At 38.0% G+C, this 15,384-nt stretch overlaps 1 protein-coding gene across 1 annotated transcript; it reads left to right on the top strand.

Annotated features, from left to right (window-relative positions):
• The first annotated feature begins 1,455 nt into the window (after window positions 1-1,455).
• On the top strand, window positions 1,456-12,123 carry LOC100565693 (complement C1q and tumor necrosis factor-related protein 9). Its single transcript, XM_008108008.3, has 4 exons — window positions 1,456-1,549; window positions 6,629-6,841; window positions 7,389-7,451; window positions 9,897-12,123. Exons 1-4 carry the CDS (start codon window positions 1,456-1,458, stop codon window positions 10,694-10,696), a joined length of 1,170 nt encoding a protein of 389 aa, XP_008106215.2. The 3' UTR covers window positions 10,697-12,123.
• The last annotated feature ends 3,261 nt before the right edge of the window (window positions 12,124-15,384 follow it).

The raw sequence follows: 15,384 nt of genomic DNA, 5'->3' as shown, positions 1-15,384 counted from the left end.
TTTTTAGCATTTATTCATTTAATTGCCTCTTTTAATTGTTTATAAATTAACCATCCACGTTCCTGCAAATTGCTAAGACATGTCTCACAGTAGATCATGGCAGAGTAAAGGTGTTACCTTGATTTTCTACTATGGGTAAAAATATGTAAAATTGCTAAACCAATTTAAAACAGCGCTAACATGCTAAAATCATATATTGTATACATCCTAAAAGTGAATGAGGCCCAAAAAATCTAGTCTTGGCCTGACACCAAAAAGAAACCAATGCAGGCACTCGTTGGGCCTCCAAGGGAAGGGCAATGCACACATTAGCCCTCTTTTAATTTCTAGCATCAGCACCTGCATATTAAGTTGAATGTTTTGATGGTAAGAACTATTTGTCAGTGAGATATGCTCTTTTGGTGTGTGGTGAAGACTCTTCCTTGGGGGGTTTTCCAACAGAGACTGAATGGCCTTTAATTGTAAGGGATTGGATTAGATGGCCCTTGTGATCACTCCCAATGCTACAATGCATTGATTATCCTGCTTGTGACACAGCAAGCTTTCAGAGTAATTATCTTGGCCATTTTTTTGAATATGAATTTTGGAATTTAGGTTGACTCCACAGTTCTCATGTACTAGTTATAGTAGCTCCCCACTGTTATTGAAAAACCAGACCCTCAGATTATGAATGATTACTGTGGCACCATTGAGATAAACATTATCCTTTCCTGGTTGTAACTGTTCATGAATTTCATTGGAATGTTGCCCCACCACACCCAGGACTTTAGGAAATAACCCTACAATTACCACAACCCCCCAAGAATGCCTCTGCACACTTAACAATTGCCCTAAACCAGAAGCCACAGAAGTTACCCAACACACACTTTTGTCCTGCTGGGAACCCATTCAGGCTGGCTAACATCCACTGCTAGCCATGGTTTCACTAGCACGGACCACTGTCCTCCCCAGGCTGGGAAACTATCATCAAGGGGGTGCTTTGAATGCGATTTCCTGCTTCTTGGCAGGGGGTTGGACTGGATGGCCCATGAGGTCTCTTCCAACTCTACTATTCTATGATTCTAAGCCCACCCATTTTCTTTCCTTCACACATCCCAGAAGAGGTGGAACCAGCAATGACAATGTATTAAATTTCCCTGCAAACCTGAGGCCAATTGGCAACCTGGACCAGTCGGCACTCGGCAGCAGAAGTCATTTGTTTCAAACTGTTGTCAAAGTGCTATAAATATTTCTGCATGTTTTCCTTCTGGTATGTCAGTTCTTTGGAGGGCTATCTCTGCTGACATCCTCTCTGGCCATTGAGAATAAAGCTTCTGATTTTGCTTCTACCTGTCTGTGTCTGATTTGGCCTTCTGGAAAGCTAGACACACCGGGCCCCTCCTTTACCATGATCTCCTGTGAGACAGTGTTTTAGCAGAGCTGAAAACACTTAACATCACTTCTCTGTGGTAGATAATGGTCCAAGAGACCAAGTGGATGTCTGAAACCAGTGGATTTCTGCATGAGTTGGAGCTGGGGGAGCAATTGGAGTGGCCTGAACTGGTTGGTGGTAGATAAAAGCCAGCAGGACACATGAAGTAGGCTCAGTCACACTTGGATTTTTAATTTTTAATTCACCATCAATATATTTTTATCTATTTTTATTTACTTGAATGAATGTGCATTTGAATACTGTACCTGCAGATCAGTAGATGAGGGGCTGGGCATAGCACAGCAGGCTAAACTGCTGTGTGGCAGAAAAATCCTGCTGATCAAAAAGTCAGCAATTTGAGCCTAGGTCAGGGTGAGCACCCACTGTTAGCCACAGCTCACCAGCCCACCTAGCAGTCGAAAGCAGAAATGCGAGTAGATAAATAGGTACCTCTCTTATCAGGGAGATAATAAGGTGCCCTTAAGGACATCAGTTGGGAGGAAAAGCTCCTCAGCATGGAAGATGGAGTGACAGCACACCCCCCCCCCCCCCATGGCTGGAGTCAAACACAGCCTCCATAGTGCTGGAAATAAGATGGGAAAAACTGCCATTACCTCTGTTTGTGTTGCCTGTCCTTGTTAATTGTATAATCAGCATTGAATGTTTGCCGTATGTGTGTTCAGTAAGCCGTCCTGAGTCCCCTTTGGGGTGAGAAGGGCGTGTATAATTACTGTAAAATAAATAAATAATAAAAATATAAGTATTAGCACACCTCCAGATAACAGAATGGCAAGACAACATATGCAGAAATATGCATCTGATGGGGTAAAAAGAAAAGATTTTTTTAAAATCTCATAGCCCACCACAGTAGAGGGACCTTCAAAATAGATCCTTTAATGTAAAGGATGAGTTGATCATTTTGATGTAATCCATAATTAGACTCTTAATCACCAGTAGCCATTTTAATTATGAAACGATTTGTAAATACTCAAGATTGAAATGTTTTTATTAATACGTTTTACCGCATGCCAATATTATCATATTGTTAATGCAATCCGATGTTCAAGTCCTTTGGTATTTGAAGGGCAAACCAGCAAAACTTTAAAATTAGATATTAATGACCACAAAAATAAAATCAGGAGTAGAATTGTGGCAGCATCATGAATGTATTACTTTCTTACAGTTAAAAATCATAGAATCCTGGAATCACAGAAATATAAAGTTGGAAAATATCCCAAAAGTCCAAACTTTTGCCATGTAGAAATGCACAAAACACAGCAGACAGATGGCTATCCAGTTTCTGTTTTAAAATATTCAGAGAAGACTCTACTGCACTCCAAGGTGGTGTATTGGACTGCTGAACAGCTGTTAATATCAAGAGGTTCTTCCTAATGTTTACATGGAATCTGTTTTCTATAGCTCTGTGTCTTAGTCGGCAGAGCAGCAGAAAACAATCTATCTCCATCTTCAATATGCAATTTCTTTCAAATATCTAAACCAGGGGTCCCCAAACTAAGGCCCGGGGGCCGGATGCGGCCCTCCAAGGTCATTTACCTGGCCCCCACCCTCAGTTTTATAATATAATATTTTATATCAGTTTTAATAATGTAATATATTGTATATACATATAATATTGATAATAATATTATGTTATACAATATAATACTAATAGTAATACCATATAATAATATTAATTATATGTTATATATTACATATTATATAATAGTATAGTGGTATAGTTCAATATAGTAATATATAATGCTAATATTGTGTTATGCTAATAATGTAATATATTGTATGTACATACAGCTGCTCTGAGTCCCCTTCAGGGTGAGAAGGGTGGGATATAAATGCAGTAAATAAATGCAGTAAATAAATAATTAATTTTAGACTTAGGCTCAGTCAAAGTCTGAAATGACTTGAAGGCACACAACAACAATCCTAATTAACTTGACTATCTCATTGGCCAGTAGCAGGCCCACACTTTCCATTGAAATCCTGATAGGTTTATGTTGGTTAAAATTGTTTTCATTTTTAAATATTGCATTGTTTTTTCATTGTTGTTGTTGTTGCACTACAAATAAGACATGTGCAGTGTACATAGGAATTTGTTTTGTTTTTTTCAAATGATAATTCGGCCCCTCAACAGTCTGAAGAATTGTGGACCGGCCCTCTGCTTCACAAGTTTGGGGACCCCTGATCTAAACACTGCTGTCATGTCTCCTCTCAGTCTTATTTTATCCATACCCGCTCCCTAAGCCGTTCCTCATAGGGCTTGGATTCCAGACCATTGATCATTTTGGTCACTTTTCTCTGGACATGTTCCAACTTATCAATGTTCCTCTTGAATTGTGGTGCCCAGAACTGGACAGGTGAAGTTTGACCAAAGTGGAATAGCATTTTGACTTCATTTGATCTAAACACTATACTCTTATCAAATCACATTAGGTTTTTTGCTCTTTCAGGTGTGATTTCTAGCCTTGGAACATTGTTACCTATCAAGAGTCATTTCAGAAATTCAATCAACAAAATACCAACTAGACCAGGCATGGGCAAACTTTGGCCCACCAGGCGTTTTGTTTCTACCAACTGTTAGGAATTGTGGGAGTTGCAGTCCAAAACACCTGGCGCGCCGAAGTTTGCCCATGTCTGGACTAGACTCTCAGTTGTTCTGGATAGACTCAAGGAAAAGTTAGATCTATGTGCCTTTTTATAATATGGTCCATCAGTTTCTAATAAAGCCATTAGTCCCATATCTCGTGATATGTAAGTCAATTACCGCTGATATAAATAAAGATGTTTGTTCTGTCAGATTCAAATACTCTGCAGAAGCTTTGGAAGGGACACTGGTGTCAGATAAACATGTTTTCAGCCATTTGTATGGTAAGAATGAATATACAAGACAATTTCTTAATTTTCTGTAGTTTAGTGGCAATACTTTTTAAAAAAAGTACTATAAAGCTATATAAACTTTTGAAGTTTCCTTTTAAAATGAAATATTTTTGAGGAGAGGAGTATAGAAGACTTCTGGCAATATTCATTTTGCAAATATTTTTTTAAATGGTGTTGTGAGCATCATACATTTTTGTGGCTTTATATGTTTTGGTGGATTGTAACTTGGCCATGGAAACTTACTAGGTGACCTTGGGCATGTCACATACCCTCAGCTCAGAGAAGTCAAGGACAATTCTCCTCTGAACAAATTCTACCAGGAAAACTCATGGTAGGTTTTCATTTGGGCCTCCTTAAATCAAAAATGACTTGAAGGCACAAAATAACAACAGTCTAGAACTGCTCGGAATATATTATCATTGATATGGCACAGGGTATATTTTGTTCAGGATCTACAATATGAGATATAAGAGGTAACAGAGAAACAAAGAAGTACTAACTCTTAAAAGGTTAATCACAGAAGAGGTATTCAGGTCCAGAGCAGAGGTGCCTGAGGATGCATTTACACTTCAGAACTAATGCAGTTTGACACTACTGGAATAGCCATTGCTCAATTCTGTGACATCCAGGAAATTTTAATTTGGTAAGGCATCAGCACTCTATAGGCCAAATAACTTGTAAAATTATTTGCCCATGATTCCATAGCATTAAGCCATGGCAGCTAAAGCAGTGTCGAACTGCATTAATTCTACAGCGTAGATACACCCATTTCTCATTTTCATGGATTCCATTGGTGACAGTATGCTTGGTTTATACTCTAATCATCATCATCATCATCTTTATTTATATACCGCTCTATCTCCCCGAATGGACTCAGGGTGGTTTCCAAAGGTGCAAAACAACATGCAATACTTAATACAACAAATGATACATCAATTAAAACAGCAATTTCAGTTAAAACAAAAGTCACAATCAGCGCCTTCGATCAAGGGAGGGGAATCATTAGGTTAGGGCAATGCTAGCATAATCCATTTTTAGAGATAGGTAAGAACTTTTACCCATACCTTAGGGCCAGGAGATAGTGTACCAGAGTCTGATTTGGGGAATGAGACTAATCTTCGTCAAAAACCTGCCGAAACCACCAGGTTTTTAGCTCCTTACAGAAAGTGGATGAGGTAGGGGCCTGTCTAATCTCTTTAGGGAGCGCATTCCAGAGCCGGGGGGCCACTACCAAGAAGGCCCTCTCCCTCGTCCCCACCAACTGTTCTTGTGACGGTGGAGGGAGCAAGAGGAGGGCCTCCCCGGCAGATCTCAAGGCCTGCACCGGTTCATAGGGGGAGATGCGATCACAGAGATAGGCAGGGCCCGAGCTGTGTAGGGCTTTATAGGTCAGTACCTGCATCTTGAATTGGGCCCAGCAGTTTATCGGCAGCCAGTGGAGCTGCTTTAATAGGGGCGTTGTGTGCTCTCTATAACCAGCTCCCTTCAGAAGCCTGGCTGCTGACCTTTGAACCAGCTGGAATTTCCAGACCGTCTTCCTTTTTTACCTTTGTAAAAATTGTTTCATTCTATCCTAATGATCTTAATTTTTATTTGGTCTTTTGCTAAGAAGCAAGTTGATTTCAGAGGATGGTCTGATAATCCAGACATTATAGTGTAGAGCACAGGTGTTTCTTTCACTTAACCAGCCACTCTAAATGTCAATCACCATTTAAATCAATTTTTTAAAAAGGATCCTACAGTGCCCTCCGATTTCAGGTAGCAGGGTTATTTTTGGTGCTCTCAAAAACAGAATATGAAAACAATGGCTTTGTCTTGTTCAACCTGTTAAAGAAGTCTTCCTGAATTGGTGAAAAGCATAGCTGAATATAATCATAGTACAAGATTATATTCAACTGTGTGTTTTGCATTCATCTTCACTTGTTTTGTGATTAACCATTGAAAGAGAAACACAAACCTAATTTTCAAGTCTGATTGGTGTAGCATATATCTCAGGTAATCATAGTAAGCGAGGGGAAATGATAATTGTAAGGGAATATACAAAGCCTTAGTGTCTAATTTATGTATAGAAGAACAGTATATACCAGGCATGGGCAAACTTTGGCCTTCCAGGTGTTTTGGACTTCAACTTCAATGTCTACCAGCGGTTAGGAATTGTGGAAGTTGAAGTCCAAATTATCTGCAGGGCCAAAGTTTGCCCATGCCTGGTATATACACTCTTTATCTAAGTATTGCCTGTCATAAGGATTCAGATGGTATTGCAGACAGACATTCAGATGCTATTGCAAACATGATTATGACTTAGTATTTGTTTTTATTATTGAGTAAGTCACTGGAGTTTTAAAAATTTATTCTTGCAGTTGAAATTAAATATAAAGTTCTGGTTTCTTCTGCTGCCCATTGCTATGAGCGCGGAAGAAATACAAAGAGAGAGCAGTTGTGCCGAAAGGTATGCTGGAATCCCTGGAAACCCTGGACACAATGGCATACCGGGACGAGATGGAAGAGATGGAACAAAGGGAGAAAAAGGAGATCAAGGTATCCAACTGCCTAGTTACTACCACGCATGTGTATAATGAAACACACATCCTACAAAAAATTAATGTTGCGCTCTAGATCTAAAACAGCAATACTTTATTTCTCAGGTGAACATTCGGACACATGGTCAGCAAGATCAGACTATTGTCAAGACAGCAAGAGTTATTATGGAGGAAAAATAGACAAGCAAAGAGGGCTACAACAGTTTGCTTTTGCCTGAGTCTACTGGGAAAGGCAAGATTCTGCCCTTCCTTTTCTCTCTGCTGAGTTGACTATTAACTGCTTTTGCACTTTGAACTCAGTCTGTAGCAACTGAAATAAGCTGGGGAGAAAAAGGGAAAGGGAGAAAGAAACTGGTACTAGATTAACTGAATGACTTTTTACACCAAAATGAACTTCCCAAAGTCTTCAGTTTGGCACAATTCTTTCTTGTGAAACACCGGGGCAATCTAGAATGGTGGGAACTAGAAAAAGAGCATTCTTTAAATATTACAAGTAATTAAATAACCTATTAAAAACCATCTTTCCTATCTCTTACTGCTGCTAGGCGAGCCAGGACACCCAGGAAAACCAGGTGTAGATGGTGTGGCTGGAGATAAAGGAGAACCAGGTGAGATCAAAAAGTAGTTTCTTTGAAAATGTGTGATGTTTAAACATTTGTCATGGTATGTTGAATTGTTCCATATGTCATGCTCTGTTCTGATGACATGGATGGCTGGATGTTGATGCAAGTGAGCATTGAACACATCAGGAATTAATTTTTAAAAAGAAAAGGGTAAATCCTCCCACAAACAAAGGAATTTATCTAATGGTGATTGAGATGGATTATATGATTCTTGTATTTGATGTGGCTCTGATAAGGGAGATTTTTCTCAACAGATCCAAGACTGGTGCAAAATTTCACACTTGATAGAGACTTGACCATGGATTTAAAGGGTGTAGAATATCAAATAAGTGTGAAATAGATGTGATTGTTCCACTCCTTCTCTTTATTTGAGGGATCTGTAGATCCATTGCCATTTGTCTAACTATCTGTTAGAAGTTGCCTTGACTTCACTGGCTTGGTCATCTACATTTTCAAATTCATGGGCAAGAGTATTGTTTTAATAAGCAGACATAGCATCAAGATGCATCATAAGTAATTTTAAGAATTGGAATTTCAGAGTATTTGCCATGGAAAAATGAATGTGCAGCCTTGTAAATGTCTTGGCTATTTATAGTGTAAAATCGGCAACAAAATACAGTCCTTTTCTCAGTCTAGGACCATTCTTATCATAAACCTTACATTGTATGTATAGAATCAAACCTCTTACATCAAATTGATACACTATATTAATCATATGAAACATCATTAAGAAGCAATCATTTACACAACACTATAACATATTCATTTGTTATGGAAATCTATTTATCTCTAACAGGCAGCCATGTGGAAAACATTTCCACAGGCATCTCAAAAAGAGGCATTAGCTTAAGTGTTGATAGCAGGCATTTATCTAATAACTTAATTATCAACGGCATTATCAGATATGGTAGTTATTTTAGGAATTGCCTAGCAGGTGACTGTTTGATATACAGCCATACAAATGGTTGAAGGAGCAAATACAAACTACTCAAGCTCTCTATTTTTAATGAACATTTTTACTCATCTTTTGTTATTTGGCAATTAGATAATAATAATAATAATAATAATAATAATAATAATAATAATACCTTTATTCTTTTATCCCACCACCATCTTCCCAAAAGCACCTTGTGCAGACAGCACAAGGTACCTAAAAACAACATAAAAGTGAACACAATATAAAATACAATAAAATAAAACACATGCAACATAAAAACATCAATTCAGACTCAATCAAGCTGTGATCCTCTAACCATGGCGGTAAATTACTGGCACCATGTAAACATTGGAATAAAATAAGTGCCAGCTGCAGTAATGGAGAGCGGGCATGGGATAAAGTGCAGGATGTGCGTTTACTACGTAGGACAACTAGGGGCTAAATATTCTCAATGGCTTGATTGAAGAGCTATGCCTTTAAGTCTCCACAAAAGGAGGACAGTGTGGGGGGCCTGTCTAATCTCCCTGTGGAGGGAGTTCCAAAACTAGGGGTCCACCACTGAGAAAGCCCTCTCCCTTGTCCCTACTAACCACACTTGTGATGTTGGCGGGACTGCGAGGAGGGCCTCATCAGCAGATCTTAGAGCCCACGTCGGTTCATTTGGGGCGGGGGGATGCGGTCACGAAGATAGGCAGGACCCTTATAATAGTATGTTTGATCAACGTCACTTATCATCTAATTGGAACTGAGATTTTACTGACTGTGCTTCCACCAAAATGTGAGGGATTTCACTTATCCTCCAATTCTGCCACCAATGTGCAAACCTCCTCGTATCCCATTACTATGGTATCAAATGTGATGACCTTTTAGATGCCCTGTGGCATCTTATTTCTCCACTAGACACCAGACATCATATCTGAACTCAAGATTTCCAACATGCCATATTCTCAGAGGCTGAAGTGTGTAACAAAAATAATGGTTTATTAAACTGAGATTGAACATAACATTTCAGATTATTTAGTAGATATACATTCTGATTCACATTAATTCTATCACACATCACTCACTTGCTCATTCACTCATGTGCTAACACTGGCTCTAATTAATCTTTATCTTTGACCCTGACTGATTCTTCGAATCACTCAAACTCTAAACCCAACTTCCACAATGTATTATATGCTGCATCATTATCAAAATGCAGCTGTGGAACTCCTTCACCCCTTTCTGTGTTTGTCTTGGGAACCAGGCTCTGCTATGCTGATGTTTCTACACTTTTCTCAAACTGCAATTCTGAGAAATTTTTGAGTATCTCTTTTCCCATCTTCCTAACTATGGTCTGAAAATCCAAGACTGCACCTCTCATCTTCTACCAGTAACATGTTAGGTAATACATGTATGGCAAATACTTCTTTATCTTGAATTTATGCTTACAACAGTTGGAAAGTTAAATACATAGTTCTCCTCTCTCTTTCTCTCTCTCGTTCCCTTTTCAGGTACTGATGGCAGAGTTGAAGAGAAAGGAAATAAAGGAACCAAGGGGGAGAGAGGCTGGCCAGGGAAATTTGGACCAACAGGAATGCCTGGACCCATAGGGGACAAAGGTCAAAAGGGGGAGCTAGGACTTCAAGGGCGAAAGGGGTTAAAAGGTGACATTGGTCCTATTGGGCCCAAAGGAACCAAAGGTGAACTTGGAGCCCAAGGCGAAATAGGCTTAAAGGGCCCCATGGGACCAATGGGCTACATTGGTCCAAAAGGAGAGATCGGAGCCCTAGGACCAAAGGGCAGTAAAGGAATTCAGGGTGAAAAAGGTTGGAAAGGCGACAGGGGAGATAAGGGAAATCGTGGTAGTAGCCCCATCCTCCCTAGAAGTGCCTTCAGTGTAGGTCTCAGTACTAAGTTTCCCCCTTTAAATATTCCCATCAAATTTGACAAAGTGATGTATAATAGCTTAAACCATTACAACACAGTTACTGGGGTATTCACCTGTCAGATCGCTGGTGTCTATTATTTCACCTATCACATCACTGTCCTTGTAAAGAATGTTAGAGTAGCTCTGGTTAAAAATGGATACAGGATGCTCCACACTTCGGATAAGTACCAAGGTGCTGAAGATCAGGCCTCAGGAGGAATCATCTTGGAACTGAAGGAAGGTGATCAGATATGGTTGGAGAGCTTTGGTGGGGAATCATTTAATGGCTTATATGCAGATCCAGATGATGACACAGTGTTCTCTGGCTTCCTTCTATTTAGCACATCAGATGTTGCAGCACCTACACCACTTTCCACCATCTGAATTGTAATAGTTGTTTTTAAAGAATGATATCAACTGCATATGGTTCTACTCAATTTTCATATTAAGATTTAGCATGAAAACAAAATTCACAGAAGATATTTTTGCAACCTCTGCCACAAACTTCTTAATGGAAGACACCATTCCCACATAAATTCATGAAAAATCAGACAATGTGATTTTCTGGATGTGTTTTGTCATGTTGTCTCCCATAGTTGAGGTCTACCTATGATGTCAATTACAGGCCTCTCTCATCTTTTTAAGTGGGAGAACTTGTACAATTGGTATCTGACCAAATACTCCCCACCCCCAGTGTACTTGCTCATTGAGGTGCATGCCTATAGGGTATGACAAAATTACAGTGTACATATGGGGGACAAGCAATAAGATCACTACAGTGGCATAGAACAAAGCTGAGAAGTAATAACTTCAAGTAATAACGCTTAACCCTTCAGGTGAGAAGGGTGGCATATAAATGTAGCAAACAAACAAACAAACAAACAAACAAACAAATAAATAACTTGCTTTAAGGGTTTAGAAGGGATTCTAGTGTTCTGGATGCATCTGGCTTGCTTGAAGGCATGTGATTCCCAGTTAAAAACTTTTTGTTTACCCATACTACACTGCACAGACCAGAGAAATTTTTAAAACAGTCTCCTTTTACCTAATAAAACTGCTAACATTCTAGTTAAGGAGGTGGAGAAAAAACTTAACATAAATGTCCTTCCTTAGGCCATGAAATAATTCTCGTGGTGGCTGTATTCTCTTTGAGAATATAGAGCTGCTTCCATCATGTAACTGGATGAAATGAATAAATTAATCTTGACACTAATCTTGGCATCTGCCAATGGCCATTTCCTAATAAACCCATTGAGACATGTCTCACAGCCTGAGTGTAAGCTTGTTTCTCTCTCTCAAAAGCATCTCTCCGAAGATAATGGAGCTTTTCTAATGTGTGATTCGGTTTGCAGACATAATCAAAGACAGTTGTAATTAACTTTCTTGAGGTCAATTTTCCATCACTCAGGAGGTTCCTTTCCAAACTCTCAGAACGATTGTCAGATTTCAACTCAGAAAATTGGTTTTCTTTCCATTCTCTTCTGGCAGAGAGATGTCTTGCCATTTTGCTCCCTCTTGATTTTCTAGTTAAGATGCTTGTTTCATCCTTGCTTTATGTGCTATAAAGTGAAGATAATTCTATACTGCTTTTTAGTGCAACTATAGTTCTGTGTTTGTGTGCAATGTCAACAAAATGAAACTTGGAAGAATTTTTAAAATCAGGACATATAGAAACATTCCATCTGTTATATTCATTGCATTTGTTCTTTTCAAACTCTGAAATGAAGTAATCATGTAAGTTTTATAAGTCTACTGTGGAAAAAAGAATGAATTTTGGACTGAATTTAAAATAAACTTGAGAATAAATTTAATGACACTTGGTTTCAATCACACTGCCAATCACAATCCAAATTAACGGTATGATTACATTATCAGTTGTAAAACAAGCACTTCAGTTGAAGTGACACTTCATTTTAGGCTCAGCATCAGTTGAGAAGTAACATAATTAAGAGACTGGGCAATTATTTATTTGTATTATTTTGTGCAAGATTCTGTGAAGAAAAATAATCATGACGTATTTTTCATCCAGTTGTTTGTTACTTGTTAAACAAACACAAATAACATTTTGGCAACAGAAAGCTTATTGGAATATATTTGCATTTATTCTTCTTGCATTTTGCCAGTATGTAGGGATTTTGAAAAACCGTAAGGAAATAAAACGTATTCTCATGTCAATGCACCTATGTTGGCTGCACTCTTTGGCAGAGAAGACGAAAGACCTAAAACTACAATTCCCAACATTCAATAACATTGAAAAGTGGCAGTCAAAATGTTGTCAAACTGCATTAATTCTACAGTGTAGATGCACTGTAAGTCTATATGTGTTTGTGGAAGTAGACTATGAGAAAGCACACAGCAATACATACATAGACATATACACATATAGATACATACCCATGTATGTGAAGGCATACAGTAATACATGCATAGATACACGGATATCTATCTATTACCTATTTAACTATGTGAAGGCACATAGCAATATGCACATAAATACATGGAGATCTATATGACAGTACACAACATTACAATACGCACACAGATTTATGGATATCTATGTATCTATGTGAAGACACGCAGCAATACATACATAGATACATATATACATATAAATACATATCCATTTATGTGAAGGCACACAACAAGGGTGGATATACTATAGAATTATCTATGTGAAGGCACACAACAATACACTCAGAGACAATTATGGAAGCACACAACAATACACACATAGATACATGGATATATACCTATCTATGTGAAGGCACATGGTAATATGCACATACTGTAAATAAATACATGGATATTTACATAGAAGCATACAACATTACACACAGAGATACATGAATATCTATGTGAAGGCACACAACAATATGCTCATAGATACAGTAGAGTCTCGCTTATCCAACATTCTGGATTATCCAATGCAGTCTACCTCCCGCCCGGATCCACAGCTGTTTCTCTAGGCCGCAAGGACTGAATTTTTTAGGGATTTAACTTCTGACAATGTGTTACTGTAAGTTTATTTTATGGAATTCTATCTTTATTAGTAGTCAATGTTTTAGTAGTCAGTGTTTTAGTAGTCAATGTTTTCAATACATTGGTGCTAAATTAGTAAATACAGTAATTATTACATAACGTTACCATGTATTGAACTGCTTTTTTGTTGATTTGTTGTAAAACATGATGTTTTGGTGCTTAATTTGTAAAATCATAACATAATTTGACGTTTAATAGGCTTTTCCTTAATCCCTCCTTGGAGGAATCTACAGACAGTGCTGGCTCTTCAGCTTAGAAATGGAGATGAGCACCAAGCCCCAGAGTCAGACATAATGTCTGTGGAAAACCTTTATATCATAGAATCATAGAGTTGGAAGTGACCTCATGGGCCATCCAGTCCAACTCCCTGCCAAGAAACAGGAAAATCGCATTCAAAGCACCTCCAACAGATGGCCATCCAGCCTCTGCTTAAAAGCCACCAAAGAAGGAGCCTCCACCACACTCTGCGGCAGAGAGTTCCACTGTTGAACAGCTCTTACACTGAGGAAGTTCTTATCAATGTTCAGGTGGAATCTCCTTTCCTATAATTTGAAGTCGTTCCACGTCCTAGTCTCCAGGGCAGCAGAAAACAAGCTGGCTCCCTTCTCCCTATGATTTCCTTACATATTCTATCTATCTAATCTATCTATCTAATCTAATCTATCCCATCTATCTAATTATCTGAACTATATATTTTACTCTAATCTATCTAATCTATCTGTCTCATCTATATACAGTAGAGTCTCACTTATCCAACACTCGCTTATCCAACGTTCTGGAATATCCAACGCATTTTTGTAGTCAATGTTTTCAATATATTGTGATATTTTGGTGCTAAATTCGTAAATACAGTTAATTACTACATAACATTACTGCGTATTGAACTACTTTTTCTGTCAAATTTGTTGTATAACATGAAGTTTTGGTGCTGAATTTGTAAAATCATAACCTAATTTGATGTTTAATAGGCTTTTCCTTAATGCCTCCTTATTATCCAACATATTCGCTTATCCAACGTTCTGCTGGCCCGTTTATGTTGGATAAGTGAGACTCTACTGTATTCTATCTATCTAATTATCTAATCTATATATTCTGTCTCATCCAATCTAATCTAATCTAATTATCTAATCAATCTATCTCATCTATCTAATTTATATATTCTATCTAATCCAATCTAATCTAATCAATCTCATCTATCTAATCTTTCTAATGTATCTCATCTATCACATCTATCTAAATCTATCTATTTATCTATCTCATCTAATCTAACCTATCTATATCTACCTATGGGAGGGCACACCTCAATATGCACATTGATGCATACAGTAGAGTCTCACTTATCCAACATAAACGGGCTGGCAGAATGTTGGATAAGTGAAAATCAATATATCTATCTCATCTATCTAATTTATATATTCTATCTAATCTAATCTAATTATCTAATCAATCTATCTCATGTATCTAATTTTTCTAATGTGTCTCATCTATCTAATCTATCACATCTATCTAAATCTAATCTAACCTATCTAATCTACCTACCTACTTATCTATGGGAGGGCACACCTCAATATGCACATTTATACATACAGTAGAATCTCACTTATCTAACATAAACGGGCTGGCAGAATGTTGGATAATAAGGAGGGATTAAGGAAAAGCCTATTAAACATTAAATTACATTATGATTTTACAAATTATGCACCAAAACATCATGTTTTACAACAAATTGACAGAAAAAGCAGTTCAATACATATTAACGAAATGTAGTAATTACTGTATTTACGAATTTAGCACCCAAATATTGCAATGTATTGAAAACATTGACTACAAAAACACTGACTACTAAAAGGCCGACTGCGTTGGATAATACAGAATGTTGGATAAGTGGAAGTTGGATAAGCGAGACTCTACTGTGTATCCAAGGATGTGAAGGCCCAGAGAAACCCGAACTTGCCTCTTATGGTGTGCAATGTGAGGAGAATTAAGGCCTACGCCTCCTCCTCCGCTTCCACATGTTTCGGATTCGTCAGAGC

This window comes from Anolis carolinensis, chromosome 3 (genome assembly GCF_035594765.1).
Source record: "Anolis carolinensis isolate JA03-04 chromosome 3, rAnoCar3.1.pri, whole genome shotgun sequence".
Lineage (NCBI taxonomy): Eukaryota > Metazoa > Chordata > Lepidosauria > Squamata > Dactyloidae > Anolis > Anolis carolinensis.
This window is presented reverse-complemented; position numbering and strand designations above follow the sequence as displayed.

Bases quoted from the DNA above. Each gene is read 5' to 3' on its own strand.
- LOC100565693 (XM_008108008.3), top strand. From the start codon at position 1,456: ATGGTCCAAGAGACCAAGTGGATGTCTGAAACCAGTGGATTTCTGCAT. The intron at 1,550-6,628 runs GTAGATAAAAGC...TTTATTATTGAG, and splicing joins GTGGCCTGAACTGGTTGGTG to TAAGTCACTGGAGTTTTAAA. The intron at 7,452-9,896 runs GTGAGATCAAAA...TTCCCTTTTCAG, and splicing joins TGGAGATAAAGGAGAACCAG to GTACTGATGGCAGAGTTGAA.